The following is a 23,957-nucleotide window of genomic DNA, read 5'->3' on the forward strand; positions in this document are numbered from 1 at the left end:
CATTACATCATGTGTAAACCCATCCTTAAACTTCAAGTGGTATCAGTAGCGGCTCCGCTCTCGGTTTTCACTCAAACTGCTCCAATAACAGCTGCAGTAATCTGTGTGTCGAAGCAGAGCTGGCTCATTTCAGCCTCGCCTCCTGCAGGTCAGTTGCTGTCTTCACTTTAGCCTGTTGCCGGTTTGCTCCAGAGCCCGGTTTGCTCCAGAGGACGACTGTCTGTGTTTACTGCCCGCTGACTTGATGCTGCAGATTGAGGATGACTCTGAAGTAAAGAGAGGAAAAATAACAGTCAATTTTTATACACAAGACAATATACACACACAATATATATATAATCAGGTGTAGAGCCTATTATGCTCAGACGTGTTCTCCAGCCTTCGTGATGTGCTGTCATTAGTGATGTTCTCCACCTGTTCTAGGACTATTCCCTCTCTGCACCGTGCCATTAAAACACTATTTGCATAGCGTTTCATTTGCAGTCATGTTCATTAATTATGAGCAGGACCCAACTCCTGTGAGAGCATCACGCTTCGTTTACAAGTCCACGCAGTGCGAACCCCAGGCCACTGATGCTGAGTGAACAGTACAGAGCATTAACTAGATTGTCATGAAACAGCTTAGACAGCACTCTGGCACCAACACCCATTCTCACCGTTTGAAATTTAGCTTGGATTCTAGTGTGGGAATGACTAAATCCTGCAGTTACTGCTGACTAGTAGCTGACAGGTGCTGGACATGAGAATTCCAGGGAGAGATGTAGGTGTGTGTGTGTGTGTGTTTACCTGAGGCTGTGGAGAACGAGCTTTCGGGCAGACTGTGTCTCCTCAGCAGCGCCTCCTCCCTCTTTAGAGCTGCCATGTACTTCGAGTAGGACCAGGATAACTGAAGGAGCACATCCACAAATGGAGTCAAATGTGATGTGACTTCTCAGCTGATTGCAACGAAGTTTTAACGATGTGCTTATCAAATGAAAGAATTGAACTTTGGTCTTCCTTACCGGCTGTGTGGGAGACAGCAGTGCTCTGCTTTGCGTCCTCCAATGCTTTTTTTGGCTTCTCTCTTCTTGGTCATCATCTCTGTTGTCCACATCATCATCATCATCTGCCTCATCATCCTCTCTAAAACTATACTCTTCAGTCTCTAGCTCTTCCTGCAACAGGTCACATAGGTTTGTTTCTACTACAGACCTTGAACCTCCAGCTTAATAATAATCATCACATGATTTTACTGTTACACTGATTCTCCATTCTCCACACCTGGGTTCTTATTCGCTCATCCTCTTCTTCCTCTTTCCTCCTCTGTCTTCTCACTCGGGCTCGATGTTTGACTCGTTTCTCCTCCAGCAACGGAAGGAGCTGCTCCTCCTGGATGCTGCTACACAGCTCTTGAAACTCAGGCCAAAACCTTAGCAGTTCACTGAACACTGACAACTGCGCAGAGGAAAAAACACACACATACTGTCAGGTACACACAGTGAGGAAAACAGTACAAACAGTGGACTCAGACACACGCACCTGTGCCTCTCTAAAGACATAAGGGCCGAGCTCATGCCGATTCTCCAGAATGTGCTGGGCCTGTTCGGGGGGTATGTCTATCTGCAGGGCGGGGGGCATGGACGAATTGACGAAACAGCTGATGATGGTGGAGATTTTCCGTTGGATAGTTTCCTCATCACTGTGAGAGTGACAGAGATCCTGTGCACACGAACATTAAACAATGTTATGTCATATTAGACTTCATAAAGAAGAACAGTGAGGAGCAGGATGGCATGTGATAATCTCCCATCGGATTCAGACTAAATGTGGTGCTGCAGTATTGCACCGTTTTACCTTGTATCTCTGCACTTCGAGCCAGAAGAGCACGTCATTCTCCAGGAAATCTCCCTTCAGGGAGACAAAGTGCTGAAACTGCACGCAAGTGACAGGGTTCAGTAGGATCCGTCGAAACAGGAGAATCTCTTTGGAGGAACTCATCCACAAGCCCTTAGCCTGCAGGGAGACGAGATGCTGTAAGCTATTAGTTAAAACGAAATCGAGAGAGAGAGACCCCACCCAGGCAGAAATAATATCAATCATCACTTACTTGTTTAAACAACATAGCAAAGAGAAAACATGTGCTCCTGAGCAACAGCAGTGAGGATGAGAGGTGACCTCCAGTACATGCTACACAACTGAGCTGATTCCTTTATTCAGAAATGCTTCTCTTTGCCAGTGATGAGATAATGATCATAGAGATTATAGTCACAATCATGTATGAGAGGTCCTTCCTGTAATCATGCTGCTTAGAATGTGAACTGTTCATGTTTTCTATCTGTTCGCAGACAGACGTGGAGCGCCTTCCAGAGACTAACGGAAGGTTAGCGCTGCTGATGCTTTAATCTTATTTACCCTGGATCCAATTTGGGAAAAACACTGCAAGGCCAAAATGGTGTTTGACAAAGCCAGTGCTCAAAGCCAAGTCATGAATTAAATCACACGTGCTCTCAGGCCAGGAAATGCTTCATTTCTCTACGTTCAAACTGGAGAATGTCTCCTTACCTTCCAGGCTTCTCTCCTCAGTCTGCGTCGGCAGTGGACGGGCTGCGAGAGCCTGTCAGCTGCTCGGAGCTGTGAGACACAGGAAGGTCAAAAGTCAGAAACCGAGTAGAACGAGGATCAATATCACTGCTCTGCACTCTGCTGCAGACAGTAACTGAAGCGTTTCCTTTCCTTTCTAGCCTCCGCCATTCCCTTGGCTGTGAGACAGCTCCTCCATTCTCACAGATACCCTGACCTCTTCTTCACCGTCTGTCCAAAAGTAATGCTAACCTACCTTCCTCTCATTACCTAACGAGAGGATCCGTGCAGCCAGAACAGTAAACCTGATAACATAATGAGGCAGAGCGGTGGAATCTACGGTTTGTGTGTTACCACCTGATGAGGTGACGAAAGCCACTGGACAGTGTTTAGTGGTTTCTCATACAGCAGAGTGACTTGGTGTCTCTGTCTACTCTCAAGGTGTCAGGAGTCAAATGCTTTAACACAAACAGTTCACCTTGGTCTTAAGCAGATGAATGCAAAATATAAACACAACTTAAACTGAGCTAATGGCTAATGGATCACAACGCATGTTAGGCAAGTACCTGAGCGTATTAAAAAATAGTAAACATGCACGTCTGCATGTGAAATTAAGAGGAACCGACACTGCCAGTTTGTAATCTAATGACCACCAACTGTTAATGCAGGTGTATAAACTTAACAAGCGTTCAGAGTCAGAATGTTCACCTTCAGTCTGTGTTTCTGGCGCTCTTCAAACTGTGGTGTGGACAGAAACTGAGGCAGCCATGTTTTCTCAATGTGGCTCCTCACGATGTCCTGGATCTCTGCAGCAACAGAGTTTGAGACACAGTCCAACTTCAGACGCTCCAGTCCACCTGCCAAATGCAATATCTGCACACACACACACACACACATGCACACACGTAGTCAGTGCCACAGTGTATATGCAGATGGTTGTGCTCATGTGTTTGATTTGAGCACTCAACTGATTGAACCTACAGTGGGACCCCTCATTCTCCTTTCTGGCCCCCTGCTGTGCTCCTGATCCGTCCCACAATGTTCCCTTCACCCTCCCTGTCTGCGTTCTGTCTTCATGCATCGATCTGGCTGCATCTCTCCATTTATAGCGCCTTTCTATTCTCTCTCATCTTGTTTTGCACGCACACAGGCAGGCACGCACGCTCACGCAGGACTCCCAAAGAAATGAGAACCAGCCATGGCACTGGAGTGGGAGTCCGTAGATGAAAGAAGGCCAATCTGTGACTGGATGACTGAGTGATTGAAAGAGTGAACGGCCAACGCAGTAAAGCTGTCAGTCTCTCTGCGCCGCTCACACACAGAGGAGAACCAACGCTGAGAGGCAAGAGTTGCAGCCAGAACCGATCCCAGGGAGTTAGAAGCACCACAATTGGCATCCTCATTCAAATGCGCACTATAAGGGTTTTAATGGCATTTATGAGATATGCATGACAAATTACCAGGGTCATGCACCAGAGCTGAAATCATGTCCACATGTAGGTTTCTCCCAGAAACAAGAAGGACACTGTGCTCATTCTTTTCCAAGCAGAGGTGCGTTTGCAGGTGGGATGTGGTATTTGTGACAAATAAGAGCAACACACCAAAACCACATATAAGGTGTGTTTAACAAACCAAAAAGGAAAGTTTAGGTCACTGCAACATGTTCCATCTACTCTTTCCATGCCCTCCTCAAGTAATCCTACAGTTCGAAACCTAATCTATATAAATGTCAAAGGAGATTTCATCCTACTGTCATTGTTACTGGGGCTGAACCGCTTTGTCTTCCCTAGATTCAAACCACACTCTTCCATCTTCGCCTTTTAATTCTAACCATGTCCTCTCATCCCCCGCTCCCCATCGACTCCCTGCTGTCACAGCTGTCAGCATCAAGTCAGTGTGATACCAAGGAAGAGAGAAGGAAAACTGTACGAGTTGCAGTTTTTCCACATGTAATTGCAGAGCTTCAGCTGGAGCTCAGATCTTGTCTTGGGACTGTCATGTCACGGAGCCTGTGATTCCATCCCAGCTGAATGCATTTCCAGAAAGCTGATTACAGAAATATGAATATGTTTGCCTACAAATAGAACATTTGTTTTTCACATTGTGTGATGGGCGTACGTCGCTCTGTTGGTCTGCAGAAGCAGGGCTGTCAGGACCAAAGAAGTAGTTCCTGTTGAGGTATTTGGTTGTGATGTGTGAGGACCTCTCCTGTCTGGCAGCCTTGTCTTTCTGAGGAGTCCTCCTGTACTGCTCCAGGTCCAGCCAGCATGTCAGATGGACACTGTGCAGAGACACACGTCGTAGTGCTGCATTTCTATTACAGCTAATAAAAATTGTGGTGTTCCTCAGCTCACCTGGCATCCTGATTTTGGAGAAAGGACATAAAGTGGCCAATCTCATGGGGGTGACGAAGTAAGGAACCTAGACGGTAACCTTGGTAATCGGGAGACACACCGGACCAGGACTCGGGCAAACTGGGTGTTTTGGTGGCACTAGATGGCGAAGGAGAGAAAAATGGGACAGAACCACACTGCTCCTCCTATAGATTTAAACAGACAGATTCAGACAGATGTAAACCTTCCATTTACAAATGTGTGTCCTTTTTAGTAGACGCTGGATGAGCCGACCTGTTTTAGCTGGTATTCTGGTTCCTTGAACCCACTCTGGAGTTTCGGGGTCTGACCGCCAACCCTGCGCACCTCTGCCTGCACACATACCTGGACAGAGGCAGAAATACAAAGCTAGTTCAAAATAAACTACTACCAGTGCATTAATGTGACCCAGTCATTTGTCTTTCTTAGACATTTTGCCTGTGTCTGAGTTGTTCAGAGTTCTGTGCTGCACATCCCTTCCAGAGTTTAACTACTAGGTAATCCATTGGGGGACAATCTCTGATCAGTAGGCCTCCGTGGCAGCTGACCAGTACACATGTACTGTAAAAATGAAATACACTGCTGTTTCGGAAAGGAAATCAGACCCTGGGAAACATTTGTCTCACCTTTAGGAAAGACTCTTTGTCCCTGCTGACAAGCAGCGTCCATGGCTGCAGCAGGATATTGAGTGTGTGCTCCTCAACTTTGTCAAATAGCTCCTCAAAAGCAGGCACGAGTCTGTCGTACACATCCCCTCTGACCTTCTCGTCCAAACCAATGGTCCTCCTGGCAGAACCGTACAGATATGTGAAGTAAAGGACCTGGAGAGCAGGAGAGAGGCGAGCTCGTAAAAACGTCATCGCTTCAGAAGCATTTCTCGTCACAACCACCGCTGTTCAATGCTCTCATACGCAATATTCTCTCTCTCTCATCACTGCTGCCATCACACCACATAAATTTCACTCATTTAACCTCCTTCACTGAGGAGACATCATCTATGTGACATTTTTCTCATGAGCTAAAAGTGAACTGAAGGAAAATAGATTTCAGCATGAGGTATTCTGGACCGTGCAGATCCGCTTCCCTCCCTGGCCAAGCTGTTTCCAGGCAGGGCGGTTCCGGGTGACTGGACTGGCGCACATCTGAGGGGGTCTGACTCATTTGTTTTTTGGGATGTTTCAATCTCTCCACTTAGTTTTGGGTGAGGAGGGATGAGAACAACCCAGAGGAGAACTTCGTCTCTACCCTGGCAGGCCACAGAGCTGGACTTGGTTCAGCACTTGGTCAATCAAAAGGAAATTGATATACAACTACCGTCATAAACTATTATTCTTTCATTTTAAATATGACATTCCAAAGGCTGGACGGCTGCAGTGCCTGAGAGGCAGTCATTTTCATTTCTTTCCTTTTTTGCATTACTATGCACACATGCAATGTAGAAAGTCAGTAGAACACTAATGTACTTCAGCATCAGTATATTTCATCATTGCAAATTCTTCCAAATTCTTTTTTTTTACATTGTCTCTAAAATTAGCACCTATTATATTATAACTACACCCTAAATATTGCTTAGAGGCACTGTAGGTGTTACGTTGGTTAGGTTAGAATTATTATTAATATGATTATTATTATTATTATTATTATTAAGTAAATGTTGACAAGTTTGGGAGAGCAGACATATTAAAAGTACAGCTGTGTTTGCTACTATAAAAGCTTGCAGATATTGAGGTGTTTGGTCTGAGTGTGGTGTTCTGACCTGTGCCTCTCTCTGTACCCTGTAGGGGTCCATCCCATCCTGGTAGAACAACTCATGGTACCGCTGCAGGTCAGTCCAGAAGTAAACTGCGTTCTCCCAGAGCTAAAAACAACACTCACTGTCTAAACAGCAGACTTTAACACACACACACACTCAACATTGTGACTGAATGTTGTCACTCGCCCTCGCCATTTACTCAGTATAAATGAAATTGCTATTTATTTAATTATTGCTCTTAGTAAATATATGTTTAGAGGCCTGGTCCAATGGTGACTGTCCTGACTGACCTGGTTTCCAGATTTTTCACAGAAGTGTGTAAAGTACAAGCCAGCAGACGGTTCAAAGCGCAGAGCCTGTAGCATCTGGTTTATGTCTCTGCTTTCCTGCACACAGAAAACCTTTGATTCAATCAGCCAATACATTATGGATAAAAACTTAAATCCTGGCCTAAAAAATATTTAATAATTTTCAACATTTTCTATCTAATTCCTGTGCAAAGCACCTGCCCAAGGTAAGTATTTAAAGTTGCTTGTAGTAAAATGGCATAAACCAGAATTACTGCAAACTGAACTGAATATTTTGTAGTAGTACTTCTGTTTTAATGCGTGGGCAATCTGTCTTTTTTCTTTATTTTCTTCAGGTGCCTTCCCACTTTAACAACTTAAATAACTAAGTGGGACTGTATCCATTGAGTGTAGCTACCTGTGTATAAACACTATTGGAAGACGGATGCAAGCAGGTGTCAGGGCAGAGAGGATGCAGCATCAAAGAGCCCTGGGGTGAGACTGATAACGGGCTATAGCACCACTCTGTCCCCATGCTCATGACAGGAGTTTCTCCATCATCATCATCATCATCTGCCTGGTCACATCCAGACATCCAAAACCGAGGGGCCCTGTGAGCAGACGTGTAGCTTTAATCCACAAAGACGACATTTTACAATGATGGTTCAATATCCACTGGGTCCACAGTGCTACACGGATAGTGGCAACACTTTGATCTTTGATCTGGTTTAGACTGTAGAGTTAAATACCAGTAAGAGAGAAGAGCCTCAGTGAGGACAGGCTGAACTGAGTGCAGTTTCTCTTCTGTCCAGCAGGGGGGTGTAGATAGGCCCAGTCTGGACAGCAGCTCTGCATGCAGACTGCTGCGACTGCTGCTCAGCAGATAGCGGCTCCTCATCAGCACCAGGTACCTGACACAAACAATAAATTACACATCTGTTATATAGCTTTAATAATCTCAATTGATGTCCAGTATCATTATCTTTAAACTATGATTGTAAAACATGCAGCTATTACAGTATGTGGTTTTAAACTGTAAATAAACTGTTCACCTGTTCTTCCGCTCTCTGTGTTGTACAATTTTCAATTTCTCAATATCCATCCAGAGGTTAATTATTTTCTCTCCTGACGTTCCTTGCAAAAACTTCTTGAACTTATCCAAGCCTGGTTTACGGTCATGCCACCCGGCACCACGGCAACAGCTATCAGGCACGTTCTGCTGTGCAGAGACCCAGCTCCCCCCTGCTCTGTTCGCCTTGTCCCGGTCCATCATTCCCTCCACCTCATTTCCAGTCTTGTCTTCTTGAAGGATTGCAGTCTTTCCCTTAAACATCCCGCCATTAACTGAAGGCTGGCAAACTTTACATTCACAGGATTTCTCTTTATTAATACAATTTGTCTGGTCTTTGCTGAGACAGTCAGACTTGTTTGCCTGGCTCTGACCAGCCATCACGTTCAATGCATTTTTAAGCACATTATTACTCAATCTGGAAGCCAGGTCCTTTAGCTGTAGTTCAGAAGCCTCAGCAATGTGGCTACTAGGCTCTTGGAGAAATTTCTTGTGCGAATCTCCAGTCAATTTCTCTGTAAGACAGAGAAGGACGACATAGAAGTGTATAGAGTATCCTTCACTGCTTTACTGACGCATCCTTTCTGTCTAGACGACAGTGCAAGTTTTCCTACTCCTACGTACGTACAGTATTCTGAATAACACTGCATAGAATATATCTATACATCGTAATGGAAACTCACCTTGCTCTAATGTTTTATTTTCAATAGAATGTCTGCACATTGCATTCTTTGTTTTCTTAAACTGGGATAAACAGAGCAGTTGTGATGCTGATAGAGTGGTTTGACCTGAGCTGCTGCTCCTCTGAATACAGGGGTTTGAGTCCCACTGAAACACCAGCATGGCAAGTCTGACAAAGGTCAGAAAACATTCATTACAACACAGATTTAAATGATTGGTGTGTTGTTGTATTTTCAGTTTTGGTACCTGTATTCAACATAACAATCACTTTGAAGGAAAAAGGGCAATCTTTCTCTGACAATCCACTGAATTCCTTGCTCTCTGTCCAGCTGCTGCAAAGGTCAAAGGACAGATTTCACATTTTCACCTCTTATATACCATAACCATACATTTAAAAACTTATTTCCTTACACAGACAGAGTACTGATTCTCTACAGGAGTGTTGGTCAGCAATGTCCAGTCACAGGTAAGAAGCTTTGGTTTTCTACAGTGCAAGTCCGACCTTGAAGACACACATTCAGGCGCACTCACAAACTCAAAGTGTCCTGATTCTCGGCTGTAATACAAGGCTTCTGTGAAAGACTGGGAAAAGACAGCCAGACTGTAAGAATTGTACAGTTGGAATGAATCAAATTACAGCCATCCATTAGGTCTACTTTACCGGTAGACTTAAGAAATCATTGAAGAAGTGAACCAACACCTCATCGGAGGCCAGACACACCTCCTGTAGCGATAAAAACAATGACAGTTTGACCTTTAATGTGAGAATATCAAAAGTAAATAAAAGTTGCTACTTACTAAGTTTACAGCAGTGAGATGGGGAAGCTCTTAAAACAAAGAAAATGAAAGTTACAAACTAAATAGGAACAACCGAAAAAGCGTTAACTGATTTCAGAAAAGAACTCCTACCTGTTGAAACTCCACACATGTTCACCTCACGTACTACTAAAACCTATGTTAAACTAGCAGCTGATGAAGCCAGGCAGTAAGATTTAAGCGTAGCCAGCAAGCCAAATCTTTCAGTGTAATTACTGACACACTGGAGGTTGCTATGGAAGTGGACTCATTTTCAAAACACAGGGGGCAGTAAAAGATTAACTAGTGAAGACAGGAATAGAACATCTGTCAGGTTCTTGTTGTGCAGAATGAAACTATTTTAGTCGGAAGGATATTTAAGATTTCTATTTGCCCCTTTTGACCACTTGCATGCAACTTTTAATTAAATGTAAAAAAATATTGTTGCAGTTAAGATAAACTCATGCCACCAGGTGGAGCCAAACACTGAGGAATCAGACCAGACTGACACATATAAAAATAAAAATCAAATTTATTTTAAAACTGATCAGAAAACAGCTAAAAATCATTATTACAAAAAACATCCTGTACAACTGATCAATGAGATGAAGTACTCCTACATTCAAAAGTTAAAAACAGATGGAGGCATTGCACTGAAAAAAGCAGAATACAGTACATATAAAAAGTAACAAGGACAAAATGAGTGGAGATGCAATTCATGTACAGCTTACATGTCAGAATGCCTGCAGTCAAGTTAAGAGAACAATGCTAATTTGACACGATAAACACAATTGCAGTTCAGTATGACTTCACAGTCGCCTGACATTCCGCTTGCTTTGAGCGCTTCCTGGAAGTAGAATGTCCTTTTTGCGATGGCCTACAGATTGGCTGCCACATTCTCTAGAACCATGAAAGGCACACAAACAGGCTGTACAAAACTTAAAACCACAGTTTTCCCCGCTGCACACACCTTCCCCTTTTACCGAGTGACATCGTGCAGGATGCTGACATCGAGGGCAAGGCCTGAGACACTCATCATTGAAAAGCGTTTTGGCAACCTGGAAGACAGAGGTGCTTCCTTCAGCATGACAGATAAGGTACAATGTGCTACAGTAAGAATCCTTTTACAACTCACTTCTAAGAATTTCTCTCGTTTGCTGCTGTTGCTCGCACTGTGCTCTGATTGGGTCAAAGTGCTGTTTCCTGACTGTGGGGTGCAGTAGCTGGAGGTCCGTGATTGGGCTTGAACGGTCTTGAGAGCCGATCTCTTAAGAAGAGCCAGTCTGGTCTCTGCTTCAGGGACATGGACGGCACCCCGAAGCTACAAGACAGCAGAGCGTCTTAGACAGGCCCGTGGTCATACAGAGACAAACCAACAAAATGTACAGGTCTCTACTGTTCCGACCTCAAACACAAATCTTTGTTTTGAGACCAGTGTGCCGACGTGACACCTATTTGTCATTGAAAACTAGAGTCCTTCTCCTACCTCAGGTGTAGCTTCCACTTCACTCAGGTGGTTTCTTCTTCTAAAACTAGCTTGTTTATCCTGCTGAATAAGCTCATCCCAGCTTCTGCACACCTGACCGCACCTGTCAGACCACAAACAAGTGCAGAATCTGTGAATAATTTGTAAACAATGTGTGCATCAGATGAGGATTTCCGTGTTGTACTGTACTATTGAGCGCATTGCTTACTGAAAACCTCTCCTCACCTATAGATGCTCTCAGACGTCAGGTGGCTAAATATGACAGCCAGAATGTGTCGGAGGTTCCTCTTTCTCAGTTCTGTGAGAATGTCCACCTTCCCAAGGCCTATTTTTCTACCTATCAGTCCCGACAGTGGCATAGTAGTCCTAAACACTGAAGGGGTATCAGCCAGAGATGCTGTGGATTTCAGTTGCTCCTTTAGACTCGGACTTTGTCCAATGAACATCTGGGCTTTCTGCTGGCACATAGCATGGACCAGTTGCAAAGCAGGAGTCAGGTTAAGATTAACTGGGGTTGTCCTCAGAGGAGTCACATCTGGATTACTAGGAACAGCGTTTAGAGAGGTTACGTGTCCTGGCTTAACTGAGACGTCTCTTATAGGGGTGACATAGTCTTGTTTAAGGGAGGCCACGCCAGACGCCATGGTATTAGCACACTTCACAGAAGAGACACAGCGAGGAGTTGCACACTCATCAAAAACATCTTTACAGTGGCTGAGTCGTCGGTGACGATCATGCATTCTCTCCACAGCTTCTTCCTCAGACTGAGAGCCCCCTTCTTTAAGTGTAGAAAGCCTGTTTTGTCGCTGCAAGCGAGAGCGCCGCTTTGCCTCCGCCAGGTTTGGGGTTTCACCGTTTCCTCTGGTGTCAGAAAGTAACAGTTCTTGGAATGAACCATCATGATCCACGGAGGAGTCTTGAGATTTATCAAAGGTCAGATAACTGAATCCACTGTCTTCAGACACTGATCTGTTGCAGGGTTAGAGGATAGTTACTACAGGTATGTCAGAAAATGCCAAAGGTTTCAAAATATAACAAAACATACCTGAGGTATCTGGGTGTATTTATGCATGAGGGCGTACACAGGAAACTTGAACTGTCATTCAGGCTGTTTGTCCCTCCACTGACTGGTGATTGAGAGACTTCCTTAGGTGAGGCAGGCAGACATTTGCTAAGGCGCAGAGTCTCAATATTATTTTGACCTGAGACAGAAACACTCTCACTGTAGTCTGCTTCAGAGAGTGAAACTCTCTCCTCAAAATTAGGAAGGTGACCAGAGTGGAGTTTACCATCTTCAAGAGTGGAGGCCCTCACCTGAGAGAATAGGATTCGTCGTTTTCTACTAGATAATGGCAGATTCTGCTCCAGTTCTAAGGAGCTTGACGCCTTTGTGTTGCCTGGGAAGTCAAATGACGCACTGAGACAGTTCTCAGGGAAGGCATTGATGGAAGAGTCAGACCTTCGGGTGAGTGGTGATCTTAGGTGGTTGGTTTTCACATCTGGGTTGGGTTTGCCCATTAGAAGCCTGTAGCGCAGTGAGGCATCTCTTTTGTGTAGTCTGGGTGTTTCACACCAGCTGATCGCTGATCCCTGCTGTGATCCCCTTGAACCTCCAGCCGATTCTTTCATCCCTGCTTTTGGTGTTATGGGGAGCCTAAGATTCTCTTTAGGTGTTTCATTGCACTCAATAGGAGACAAAGAGCTACAGGAATCAACACCACCAAAGCTCTGTGGGCTGTGGAACAACCCTGAGTATCCGCTGTCGGTGCAGTCCTCGTAACAGGGTTTGCCTTTGCTACGCTGGGCGTAGAGATTTGATTCAGGAGTGCACTGCATTTTCCTCTGGTACTCAAACGCTCCCCAAACACAGAATTCCTTGAAATGGCGAAGGGGACGACGAAGTGACCTGCGGAAATAAAATAAAAAAATAGCAAAAGGCTTGGAGGTCAAAGGAAAGGCTGTGACATCTATGCTAAGCTAGCTTAACAGGCCCAGCTGTTCCATGAGCGTTGCTACCACAGAGCGCGTGGTGGGTTTAAATGCTCCGCCGCGTGCCGCTAGAAAATCAGCTGTAGGCGCCAACGCTGAACAACGGAGGCTCTGGACCCCAGGGACAAATGACAGCAACAGACGAGTGGAGGTTTTTTACGCCAGGCCACGTAATGTATAAAAACAGCTTCTCTATAGACTAGGTAGCAACTGGCTTTCGTTAGCCATGCCAAAAAGTGGCAACGATACCGCATAAAAAAAGTGTTTACAATACATTTGTCGTATTTATTTATACGGAATTCGCAATAAATGTTTGACTATTTAATTAGCATCATGTTCAAACACCTGCGTCTGTTCACGTTAATTAGCTGATTATGTAGCGGTAAAGTTTGCCAGGAATTACTCTGTCGTGAAACATTGTCGCGGGTTAGTAGGGGCATCACCAGATACTATATCTGACCTTTACACTAAACACAACGCAGTTATGTCTATTCCTATAATAACTATCTGCGTATGTGTTCTATATTCAACGTGGTAACATCGTAATTGTCTTCCTTAACCCAATAGTGACCTCCCAGCGAAAGCCCAACGTGGGTTGCGTCCTAAAAGCCGCTTTAAAACACCGACATGTAAAACTGCCCACCTCTAGGTTTAAACTGCGTCCTCCGGCTTAACTCCAGCCAGTCCTCCGCTGTCACCCCTTCACTGCGGCTTCTGTTTGCTACATGTTCAGCGGCAGACAACAACCAGTCACGTTTTCAAATTTGGAGCCAACCGCTGACTGGATCACGTGTTTCCGATTTAGCCAACCCACCGTGGTTACCATGGTGACAGGCCCCGCTTTGCAAACCAAGAGTTAGCCAAACATAACAGGTAAAGTGCGTCTTTGTTCTTTTCTGTAGTATTCGTGTTTTAGTTATAATTATCAAAAATAGGAACTTTGCAACTTTAAAATCTAAAGTTCTGTTTTGACTCAACCGCGGACATATTACTAAACATCCGCACCTAGTCATTCTTCATTCCGTCATTCATTCCGTCATTCAGTAATTCCTTCCACTGTATGCCAAATAGAATTGACCTTTGTTGAACTGTTAGAAAAAGTTATTTTCGTCGAACCACCATCTTTGTTTTGATTCTGAAAGGTGGTTTGTTAGCTACTGTTAATCAACCTTTAACGCTGGGGGGAAAGTAATGCTGGGTTAGGCCTGTGTATGAGTGTATAAAAGAGGGAAGGGTTGTTACATGTGGACGAGCTTTGTCACAAAACACTATTGTTATACTACATAAAAGGTTATTTAATTTTTTTTAACTAGCTTAACAAACCTTATTTCATAATATAATATTTTATGAACATTAGAAACCGCATGTGGATTAGAAGGATTAAAAGTGGAATTTGTGAGAAGTCAAAAACGTCAACAATGGCAAACTTATTTGAGACATAACATTTTACATAACAATACCATATGACAATAACAGACATTCTTTCCAGACATGAGTGCAGATGCATCTTTCTCCCCTCACGACTACACCACTGTTGACTATAATGGGAAGGTCCCTGTGGAGCACCTGGACTATGGCTACATAGAAAAATGCAAAGATGTGAAATACCTAGAGAAGATCTTGAAAGTACTGAGGTAAAAGTCACATAATCTTTTTACAATGTAACAAAGAAATTGGTCTTCTGCATTTAACCCACCCTCTGGGGGAGCAGTGGTTAAATGAGTGGGAGCAGATAGGTAAATGTGTAAATGTATAGACAAACAGAGTGTTCACTTTGACAGAGATGCTGGTTCAGAAAACACAAAGCGTTGTTTTGTGTTGTCCTGTAAAGGTCTGGCAAGGAGGGCATCTATCCCCAGCTTATAAACTTCTGTGAGAGCCACTTGGAGAAACTAAATCCTAGGAGTCGAGCCCTCAGAAAAGAAAACTCTGTGGTCACAGCCGCAAGTCTCTCGAAAGATGAGTGGAGCCAAGTTGCTGATGAGTTGAAAGTAAGACAGACACTAAAGTGTATTTTTACTCCTTGGACTGCTTTGTACTTTGTGCTCTCTTCTTAAAAGCATTTTAATTATGAAATACTTTCTGTTCTTCACAGATCTGGCAAGAAGAAACCAAACAGAGAGATAAGTCACTACAGCTGCATCCAATATCGGATGATGTAGTGAATAAAAACATGCCACCTATAAGAGGTTCCAATTGTTTTGTTGCTCTTAGTCAGGTAAAAGGTCTTTGGGTTTGCGTAAATCTTTACAGTCCATGTGTATACCTACAAGGTAAAATACTAAAATTACATTTTGTCTTGACAGAATTCAAATCTAAAAGAAAAGAGAGAATCTTTAAAATGTGTGCTCCCGCGTGATTATAGAGAATGGGATAAGTGAGTTAGACACAATTTCAGTACTTGGACTAAGAAAAGTTTTAGCATTCAACATCACTGCTGCTTAAATATATTGCTCTCTGTCTTCTAGATTTGACGTGGAGGAAGAATGTGAAAAAATCGATGGTGGTCAAATGGTCCAGTCCTCAGCCATTATAAACACAGGGCATTCTGAAATAAAGACACAGTTAGATGTCTCATGTAATGTATCACTTCACATCATTGTTAAACATTTGAAACTGCTGCTGATCGTTTGTAATTCTGGCCTTTGCAAAACATTGTGTCTTTCTGTGTTATTCACCCAGTGCTGATGCAAGAGGAGAAACGTCTCCTGGCAAATCGTGAGAAGGACAAAGGCAACGAAGCCTTCAAAGCAAAAGACTATGAGGAGGCAGTAGCATATTATTCCAGGTCACACTGTTACAGTAATACGTTTTTCATAGACATGTCTTACAGGAGAGTTTTAGTAAGAGTCAATTTAATTTCAATTATGCTTGTACATTAACCCTATTGCAAATTTAGCTTTGTTTTATTCCTGGTTCAACACTACAGGAGCCTTTCCATTATACCATCTGTGGCTGCGTTCAACAACAGAGCTCAGGCTGAGATCAATCTCAAGCACTGGCACAATGCCATGAGAGACTGCCAGAGTGTCCTTCAGCTGGAACCAGGCAATGTGAAAGGTGCTTTCCTTTTTCTAGACCTGCAGACCTTTGAAACTTATCATAAACTTATCTTGTGATCCCTTGGATGTTTTACATATCATAGTATACTTTTATAAGCACTTGCATCAGTGTTATGAAATTTATAGTGCCGTGTTATCTGCAGCGCTGCTTCGCCGTGCCACTGTACACAAGCACATGGGTGATTCTCAGCTGGCTGCTGCAGACCTGAGGATGGTGCTTATGGAGGAGCCGCTCAATGCTGCAGCCACAGTAGGTGCCAAATGAACCACTCTCCACTAGGTGTCACTGCATTTGTAAATGATGTGGGAGTTGGAAAACATCTTGCAGCTGCTGCACAAAGAGAGAATGGTGTACTTGTTAAATACTGTGATAAGCCCTTGCAGATAATAAGTAGCTTTTTTATATAGTATTTACATTTGTAGACTCAGATTAAGTTGTCAACTATATATTGTGAATTTTAAAACAGGGTTACACTGTGTGTGGTGGTTTGCACTGGCACCTCAGAGTGAGGAGGTCCTGTATTTGAATCCTTAGGTTGGTGCCTTTCTGTATGGAGTTTGTATGTTTTCTCTGTTTTGGTGGGTTTAAAGGAAGGAATGACAAGAAACTCCCTTATTATTCCCACAGTTGGTACATTTTTCGTCTGCATTCGACCCATCCCCTGGTGGGAGCAGTGAGCTGCCACAGTGCAGTGCCCAGATAGCTAGTGTGCAGTGTCTTACTCAAGGGCAGACACACCTGGTGCCAGAAGTGGGGATCAAACTGGCTTTTGCTTCACAGCCCGATGCTCTACCTACTGAGCTACCAGAGTCTAAAGACATTAGAACGTGAGAGGTTAGTCAGGTTAGGTGAACTTATGACTTAACATTGGCTATAGGTGTATGGTTGTTGGTCTCTATGTGATGAACTGGTCACCTGAAAAGGATGGACCCTGCCTTTTGCCTAATGGCTGCAATTTGATTCAGCACCCCCCATCACTCTTGACAGGAAAAGCACTCAGGGATAATAAGCAGATGGTTTCTAATTTAGGTCAGGTGGAGATTTTCTTTTACATTGCCACACAAGCCAATCACTGAAGGGTGTCCCACCTTGCTCGATATACTTAACAGACAGACAGAATTTTCTTATGTGTATATTTTTTGTGATTCAGCAACTGCTGTCTGAAATCGAGAAAAAACTGATAAAATGTCAACCAGAGGAGCAACGCAGAGGCAAGAAAATTCTCATTCAAGAAATGGAAGTGGAAGACAGCAACAGTAACCATGGTACAGAACAGAAAGGTGAGAAGTCTGTGATGGCTCCACAGTCACTATCCACATTCTTGATTTACACAGACACTAAAATCAATCCAGTGACCACTCAGTATTCCCTGAATTGATTAAAACAGCCTGCCTTTGAACTAACACTGCTTCAGAAGACTAGACTCTTAGCTCACCACATGTAAAACTTAAAGCTATAAATATAAGACCTAGTCCCTGCTGCAGCGTCCTGTTATGGGATTTCCCCTCCAATCCATTTAGCATTTTTAGAAAACTAGTGCATGTTTGTGGTGATAGCAGAGCAGTCATCAAAGCCTGTTCTGTCTGCAAAGATAGAGCATATTATGCCAGCGTGTGTTATCTGCACCACCCCGCCTATAATTTGGTAATTCGCTCCTTCCTGGAACTCCCTCTTTGAAGTGACTGTGTGTCATGTGTGTCTAACCCTCCCCCACTGTGATGTAACTGCTGACTCTTTCCGGTGGGTGTGCCCCCTCTTCGCTCAGGCTCCTTCTCTCACTGTCTCTCCCTCCGCCTTCTCCCCCCCCCCTCTCTTTCCCTTCCAGTTTGTCCGGTTGAACCCAGCCAGCCTGTGGGAGGGGAGGACGGCTCAGCTGCTCCTGCCGAAAAGGGAGACATGGGCAACGCTCAGAAAAAACCCCATGGCAGAGGGGACGGGGGTCCACACAGTGAGTCCAACTCCCACCATGGGCACTGGAAAGGCAAAGGAGGCAGCTCAGACAAATACAAAGCCTCACAGGAGGCAAAAGACAAGGAAGCCAACGGAACAAGCAAGAGAGGCTCGACAGCTTCAGTCCAGGCTGATCAAAGCGGCGGCAGTAAGGGAACTTTGCTGGGAGGAAGTGCAGGGGAAACTGTCAACCTTGATGCACCATGCGGAGCCCTGCCCCCACCGCTGGCCCGGCTAAAAAACGAAGGGAACCTGCTGTTTAAAAATGGACAGTTTGCTGATGCGTTGGAGAAATACTCACACGCTATTCAAGGCTACACGGAGTCAGGTAAGAGTCCTCGTGGTTAACATGGCTGTCACTCACATATGTTTATTAGCCTGGTTAATGTATGACAGAGAAACATTGGCTATGTTCTTCTATATGACATCACTGTGCTATAAACATGTTGTCACATGAAGCAGAGGACGATGCATCACCAGTCTGTGATACATTGCTGCTTTTAAATCAGAGGTCATGACCTTGTTGGGGAACGCTTTATTTATTTATTCATTTATTTATATACTTGCTTTGCTTTATCACACTGTTGGCTTTAACCCAAAAATACATCTCTAAATTGTGTTGCTGTGAACCCCCAAACTTGTCTACTTCATCAGCAGTCGACACACACACGTGTCCACACACTTTAGGCTTCAAGTATTATTATAGTTGTAATCAAAACATGGCCGCTCTAGTGTAGATGGACAGTGTTTTAGTTTTAGCCTTAAACTGGTGCTAAGCCTCTCAGGTTAGGTCACATGACCAATAACCACATACTGTGTGAATTATAGTTACTGTCCTGCAGGTTCAATTTCAAAGGGCTGGCGAAGCGAGTGAGCAACTGGGGAGAGGAAATGTGCCGCTCATGAGACTTACCCGCTATCAGACATCATGTTTCTGCCTCTGCCAGACCGCTCATGGGCGTAAAAGTGATCTAAGGCCCATGGGCTGACTGATGGAGTTCAGGCTTCATTCTACTACGACTACAGTTTAGGATGGTTATAAAATATACACTTTCTTAATCTATTTAACACTTTAATGGTCCTGTCAAAAGATGATATTCCAATATTTTTTCTAGTCTTCACTTCAGCCTAGATAGAGACCGCTGTGAGAGACGATCATTGCAGCCTTGCTGTGTCATCATCCATAATCTGATTTAATCTGATGAGATGGCATGCTAACGTGACTGCCAAGAAAGTATTTAACATACTGCATAAAGGGTGAGTGTAGACTGCTTTGCTCCCCCTGTGACACTGATAATGAAAATGCAACCAAGTGTATGAGAGGAGTGAAGGAGCAAATACTTCATATCATATTGGTGCATTCACAAGACATTACAATGATGGACAACTGAAGGTAAAGACAGACTTGCTGCCTGATTTATATCCCCACTACAACACATAATGCAATGCATGATGTTTGTCTCTCTGCACAGGGATTGATAGTCCAGAGGATCTGTGTATTCTGTATTCCAACAGAGCAGCCTGCTACCTGAAGGATGGCAACAGTCAAGACTGTATACAGGACTGCACGAAGTAAGACTTAAGTAGTAAGAATTATTTACGGACCTTGTAGCACCACAAACAGTACGACGATTGGGAAACACTTTACTGTAGGTATTAAATCAGCTTTGCCCCTTCAGAAGCAGATTATTACTTTTTTATGAGGTGATGCAGTCGTAAAGCAAAACTCAGAAATGGTTTTAAAGACATGGATGCATTAGACCTGGATGCTTTAGCTGTCAAATTGTGTAACAGGTAAACTAATAGCACAAGAACACATCTTTTAAATTGGCCCTGTCATGACAGGAGGAGACTTGATCTTTTTGTCACAGTCTCGTGTAATCTATTTATACCAATCAGAGCTCTGGAACTGCAGCCGTTCTCCCTTAAGCCCCTCCTGCGCCGGGCTATGGCTTATGAGACACTGGAGCGCTATCGGAAAGCCTACGTGGATTACAAGACCGTCCTGCAGATAGACACCAGCGTGCAGGCAGCACACGACAGCGTGAACAGGTATTAGCCTTCACCTCATTGCACCGGGAGGCTGATGACTATGAATCTTCACACTAGAATACAGATATACAGATAATTAAGGATGTTCTACACTGTAGGTAACAAAATAAAACAAAGAATAAGAAACAATGGTTCTTTGCCCAGTCTGGTGGCATAATGTTGTTTATATATGATTCATATTTTGTTTACTTTGATCTGTAAATCGAATTATAATGTAATCCGAAACTCACAAACCCACAGTCTAATGCGATTCAGCAGCTTGAGTAAAGACTAATTATGGCTCCCAGACTGTATGCCCTCTCTCTGTTACGCAATGCAGAAACGTCCCTGCCTGCTTTGTATTCAGCAGTATCACAGGGTCAGGAGCGTTAAACAAACAGTGTGGGTGTTAATTCCATACACCTTTCCATACACGCTCTGTAAGCTGTTTGAACGTCTTGTACATGTAAAAAGCGTATAGAACGTTTGTCTGTGTCCCCTTTCAGGATTACTCGGCTCCTGATTGAGCAGGATGGTCCGGAGTGGAGGGAGAATCTTCCAGAGATTCCCCTAGTGCCTCTGTCAGCTCAGCAGCACCACATAAAGGAGCCGCCCAGTGCAGAGGTTCTCCAGGCTCGCGCAGAGAAAGCCGCCAGGGATGCAGGTTGGTGATGGAATAAATCTGCAAATCTGCTCTGTATTATCCACATAACACAGCTGTACATGTGAAATTAGGTCAGAATGGTTCTTTTTGGCAACTCACTTATGACATATGAAGTACTTCACCTAGATTTGCCATAACAATAACATGGCATCGGTAACTGTTATACATAAATGCATGTGTGTATATATATGTTATAGAAAATATATATTACATAACATACTTAGTAATAGCCCACTGACTCCTGCTGTTCCTGTTTTGCTCTCACTCAACCCAGAAGAGGAGAATGGATGTTTCACTTCTTTTCACTGACCAGGCAGTTTGTCCATTCCCCCAGCCACACCAACGCTTTCATTTTGAAACTAATGAAAGCACAGAGCTGCTGGCACAGGCTTTCCCCCAGCAGGCTGATTGGCCCTTAGTCCACACTGTGACTGATTGCTGACTCGCCTGTCATGCCCCATGGCTAACTAATGTCACTGACTTAACGTTGTCTTCTAGAAAGAAAAGCAGAAGTCCTTTTTACAGCTTTGAAGCAAGAAGGGAATGACTTTGTGAAGAAGGGCCAGCACCAGGATGCACTGGGAAAGTACACTGAATGCCTTAAGATCAAGCCAGAGGAGTGTGTGATTTACACTAACAGGTTAGAGCCCAACACTACTATAGTACCTTCAACTGTCTGTCCCTCATAGTTATTAACCAAGTAGTTGGCTTAACACAGACTGATCAATTATTCCTATCGGTTAAGTGATACCATCAATTTTGGAACTAATTCCAGTAAATCACCACTATATTAACATGTATCAGACAAAGCAGTCTGCTTTAGCTCTTTATTTACTGCAACTCTAATTATAGCCACTATCGTTTTAACACAGCAAGCTTAATTCAAGTGGGACTGAACACAGGTCTGGCTTCATTCCACCTTCCACTGAACCACACACACATTATGTCACTGTAAGGCTGCTAGTGGTGATGATGATGATGATGATATGATGATGATGATGACGATGATGTCTTATTTTAACCTATTCTACAAAAAGAGCTTCTCTTTTATATTCAACTTTTATTTTTATGCCATCACTATTTATGACACACAAAACAAATAATGCTTTTAGACCTTCTTTAAATAAGATTCTCTACTTGTGATGAATAAAATGTGTTTGCTTACAGAGCTCTGTGCTACTTGAAGCTTGAGAGGTTTACTGAGGCCAAACAGGACTGTGATGCAGCACTGAAACTGGAGCCAACCAATAAAAAGGCCTTCTACCGGCGAGCCCTGGCCAATAAAGGCCTTAAGGTGAACAGAGCTACTGTATCTATTAGTGACTCATGTCACACAGCGCAGTGGGTTTGGAACATGGCATTTGTTAAACTCCCTGAAACGCTGTGTTTGCATCTCCATGCAACAGGACTATCTGGCGTGCAGCTCTGACCTGCAGGAGGTACTGCAGCAGGATCCCAACGTCCAGGAAGCTGAGAAAGAGCTGGAGGAGGTCACAGTGCTTCTTAGACAAAGTCTCGCCGACGCCTCATCAGCCAAGCCCAGAAGGACCGTTCCCATCATAGAGGTAGGGACGCCCACCCTTTGTTGATATATGTTACAACACAGGAAGAGTGAGCTGTCTGCTTGCTGCCATTTTAATTGAATCTAATATAATTCACTAATATTTAATTTGCTTGCCTTCTGGGGGAGGAGACAAATAAAGATGCACCGGGGTTTTAAAACAAACCTCCACCTTTAGTAGCTAATTTAAATTATAACAGTCTGACATTAGCTACTTCTTTAGCTTTAGTCTTTATAATTGACTTGCTTGTTGCTGGGACCTCACCTAATTATGCCTGGATGCATAGTAAGAGAAGAGAAGGCACCAGCTTCAGTCTACTCTACATCACTTGTTTCACCTCTGTTGATCTGCTCTCTCAGATCGATGGTGACGAGCAAAGCAGCTGCACAGGAGAAGACATCAGCATCAACCTGCATCCGACCAACTCTCAGGAGTTTGGTCAGGCCTTGAATGCCGCCTGCAGTGGCAAAAACACGGCGGCCTGCGCTGACCTGCTGGCCTCTACGGACCCCCAGCTGCTTCCACAGTACTTGAGCACATACTTGAATGGACACACTATTAGCTTTATCATGCAGGCACTGGACTCTCACCTCCTGGAGAAAGATCCCAACCTGGTTTACCAGCACCTCAGCTATTTGCACTCCACTGACAGGTTCTCGGTGAGAGAGGTTTTATCTCGCACCTAAACAACAACAACACATAAAAACAGAAATCCACTATAAGTTATAATTTTTTAATAATGGGCATTTATTAATGTGTGGACCTTGATTGGTTGTTTTTGCAGGTTGTACTGATGATGCTGCCAAAGGAAGAGCATCACCACATGACTCAGCTGTTCGAGCGTCTGTCAGCTGCAGAGAGCACGGAGTACACTAAAAACGATGTTCAGAACCTGGCCAACAAATACATCTGACCCTTCTGCTTGAATGCTCCCTGCTGCATAAGTCGTTGCACCACCAAAACTCTTGGATCTATGCAAAACCCGTACAAGAATGAAGTCAATGAAAGCAGGAAGGTGTGGAATGAGCCCCACAGCAATACAATGGAACACAGCCACGTTTCTGCACTCTACTGATTTTTCTGTAGATGATACCATACCTTTAAACAACAACATGAGACATCTATTTTTTTCTCCAGATTATTTTGCTGACTGGCTGTGGGACACTATGTACCTTTTGAGATATTTGATATCAGCTAAACTGTCACCAAGCAAATTGAAATGCTACTGACCTAATCCCTGAGAGTTTTATTACAACCATTTGTACTGTATGACCTTCGCGGACAGGAGCAGGCCTGCATGACGATGTCTTGTTGTTGTGTGCTCTATGTTGGCAGTTGGACTAATACATGCTCTGACCTCTAACCAGCTGCTTGTTTTGTCTGTGTAGCTATGCAATTACTCCATCTGGACCCTAATGTAAAATTACACTCAGAAAGCCTGATGTCTGTGAGTTTTCCGTATGGAAACGTATAACGTCATTCACCATGTTAGCCTGCCAGCCAGCGCTGTAACACACTGGAGAGAAGCAGCATCTTGATGAGATGTGTGCCTTGGATTTCAGTAGTCATGTTAAAGGTTTGTTAGCCTCCTGACTTTTTCTTTTGTGTCATATCTTCAAACAAAACCAGAAGCTTTATTCTAAATATCTAAATTATTCTTCTATAAAGTAATAACTCCCTTAAGCCCTAAATTGAC

At 43.8% G+C, this 23,957-nt stretch overlaps 3 protein-coding genes across 5 annotated transcripts; 1 reads left to right on the forward strand and 2 right to left on the reverse strand.

Annotated features, from left to right (window-relative positions):
* Positions 1-34: 34 nt before the first annotated feature.
* LOC114842484 (regulator of G-protein signaling 22) lies at positions 35-10,017 on the reverse strand. Its single transcript, XM_029128033.3, has 23 exons — positions 9,631-10,017; positions 9,520-9,548; positions 9,383-9,445; positions 9,133-9,303; positions 8,968-9,053; positions 8,724-8,890; positions 8,024-8,555; positions 7,721-7,882; positions 7,390-7,582; positions 6,975-7,070; positions 6,688-6,789; positions 5,558-5,752; positions 5,187-5,276; positions 4,914-5,098; positions 4,678-4,840; positions 3,268-3,432; positions 2,542-2,610; positions 1,834-1,992; positions 1,519-1,698; positions 1,261-1,434; positions 1,002-1,154; positions 787-886; positions 35-266 (listed from the first exon to the last, which is right to left on the reverse strand). The coding sequence occupies exons 1-23, from the start codon at positions 9,647-9,649 to the stop codon at positions 163-165; spliced, it is 3,357 nt and encodes a 1,118-aa protein (XP_028983866.1). The 5' UTR covers positions 9,650-10,017; the 3' UTR covers positions 35-162.
* A 13-nt stretch (positions 10,018-10,030) lies between these two features.
* fbxo43 (F-box protein 43) lies at positions 10,031-12,937 on the reverse strand. The gene is made up of 5 exons (XM_029128548.3): positions 12,048-12,937; positions 11,228-11,971; positions 11,003-11,105; positions 10,652-10,837; positions 10,031-10,574 (listed from the first exon to the last, which is right to left on the reverse strand). Exons 1-5 carry the CDS (start codon positions 12,836-12,838, stop codon positions 10,326-10,328), a joined length of 2,073 nt encoding a protein of 690 aa, XP_028984381.1. The 5' UTR covers positions 12,839-12,937; the 3' UTR covers positions 10,031-10,325.
* A 10-nt stretch (positions 12,938-12,947) lies between these two features.
* On the forward strand, positions 12,948-23,854 carry LOC114842734 (sperm-associated antigen 1A-like). Of its 3 annotated transcripts, XM_055503394.1 has the most exons (20): positions 13,037-13,161; positions 13,559-13,864; positions 14,481-14,625; positions 14,823-14,982; positions 15,087-15,209; positions 15,298-15,368; positions 15,460-15,569; positions 15,674-15,779; positions 15,921-16,051; positions 16,197-16,303; positions 17,205-17,334; positions 17,880-18,332; positions 19,477-19,576; positions 19,904-20,056; positions 20,542-20,699; positions 21,198-21,339; positions 21,867-21,993; positions 22,106-22,264; positions 22,621-22,920; positions 23,046-23,854. In XM_055503394.1, the coding sequence occupies exons 3-20, from the start codon at positions 14,483-14,485 to the stop codon at positions 23,172-23,174; spliced, it is 2,802 nt and encodes a 933-aa protein (XP_055359369.1). In that variant the 5' UTR covers positions 13,037-13,161; positions 13,559-13,864; positions 14,481-14,482; the 3' UTR covers positions 23,175-23,854. The 3 variants fall into 3 exon arrangements, with proteins under 3 accessions (XP_040923649.1, XP_055359369.1, XP_028984378.1); XM_041067715.2 differs by lacking the exon at positions 13,559-13,864 and having other exon boundaries at positions 12,948-13,161; XM_029128545.3 differs by lacking the exons at positions 13,037-13,161; positions 13,559-13,864; positions 14,481-14,625; ... (5 more) ...; positions 15,921-16,051; positions 16,197-16,303 and adding an exon at positions 16,870-16,888.
* Positions 23,855-23,957: the final 103 nt, after the last annotated feature.

Source organism: Betta splendens, chromosome 16 (assembly GCF_900634795.4).
Source record: "Betta splendens chromosome 16, fBetSpl5.4, whole genome shotgun sequence".
NCBI classification, from domain to species: Eukaryota; Metazoa; Chordata; class Actinopteri; order Anabantiformes; family Osphronemidae; genus Betta; species Betta splendens.

Coding starts and splice junctions, on each gene's coding strand:
- fbxo43 (XM_029128548.3), bottom strand. CDS start 12,838: ATGCAGTGCACTCCTGAATCAAATCTCTACGCCCAGCGTAGCAAAGGC. Junction 11,972..12,047: donor AATACACCCAGATACCTCAG/GTATGTTTTGTT, acceptor ACCCTGCAACAG/ATCAGTGTCTGAAGACAGTG. Junction 10,575..10,651: donor AACGAGAGAAATTCTTAGAA/GTGAGTTGTAAA, acceptor TCTGTCTTCCAG/GTTGCCAAAACGCTTTTCAA.
- LOC114842734 (XM_041067715.2), top strand. CDS start 13,005: ATGAGCGTTGCTACCACAGAGCGCGTGGTGGGTTTAAATGCTCCGCCG. Junction 15,780..15,920: donor GCAGTAGCATATTATTCCAG/GTCACACTGTTA, acceptor TCAACACTACAG/GAGCCTTTCCATTATACCAT. Junction 21,994..22,105: donor TGGCCAATAAAGGCCTTAAG/GTGAACAGAGCT, acceptor TCCATGCAACAG/GACTATCTGGCGTGCAGCTC.
- LOC114842484 (XM_029128033.3), bottom strand. Junction 8,556..8,723: donor AAATAAAACATTAGAGCAAG/GTGAGTTTCCAT, acceptor TCTGTCTTACAG/AGAAATTGACTGGAGATTCG. Junction 7,071..7,389: donor CCAATAGTGTTTATACACAG/GTAGCTACACTC, acceptor TTCTGTGTGCAG/GAAAGCAGAGACATAAACCA.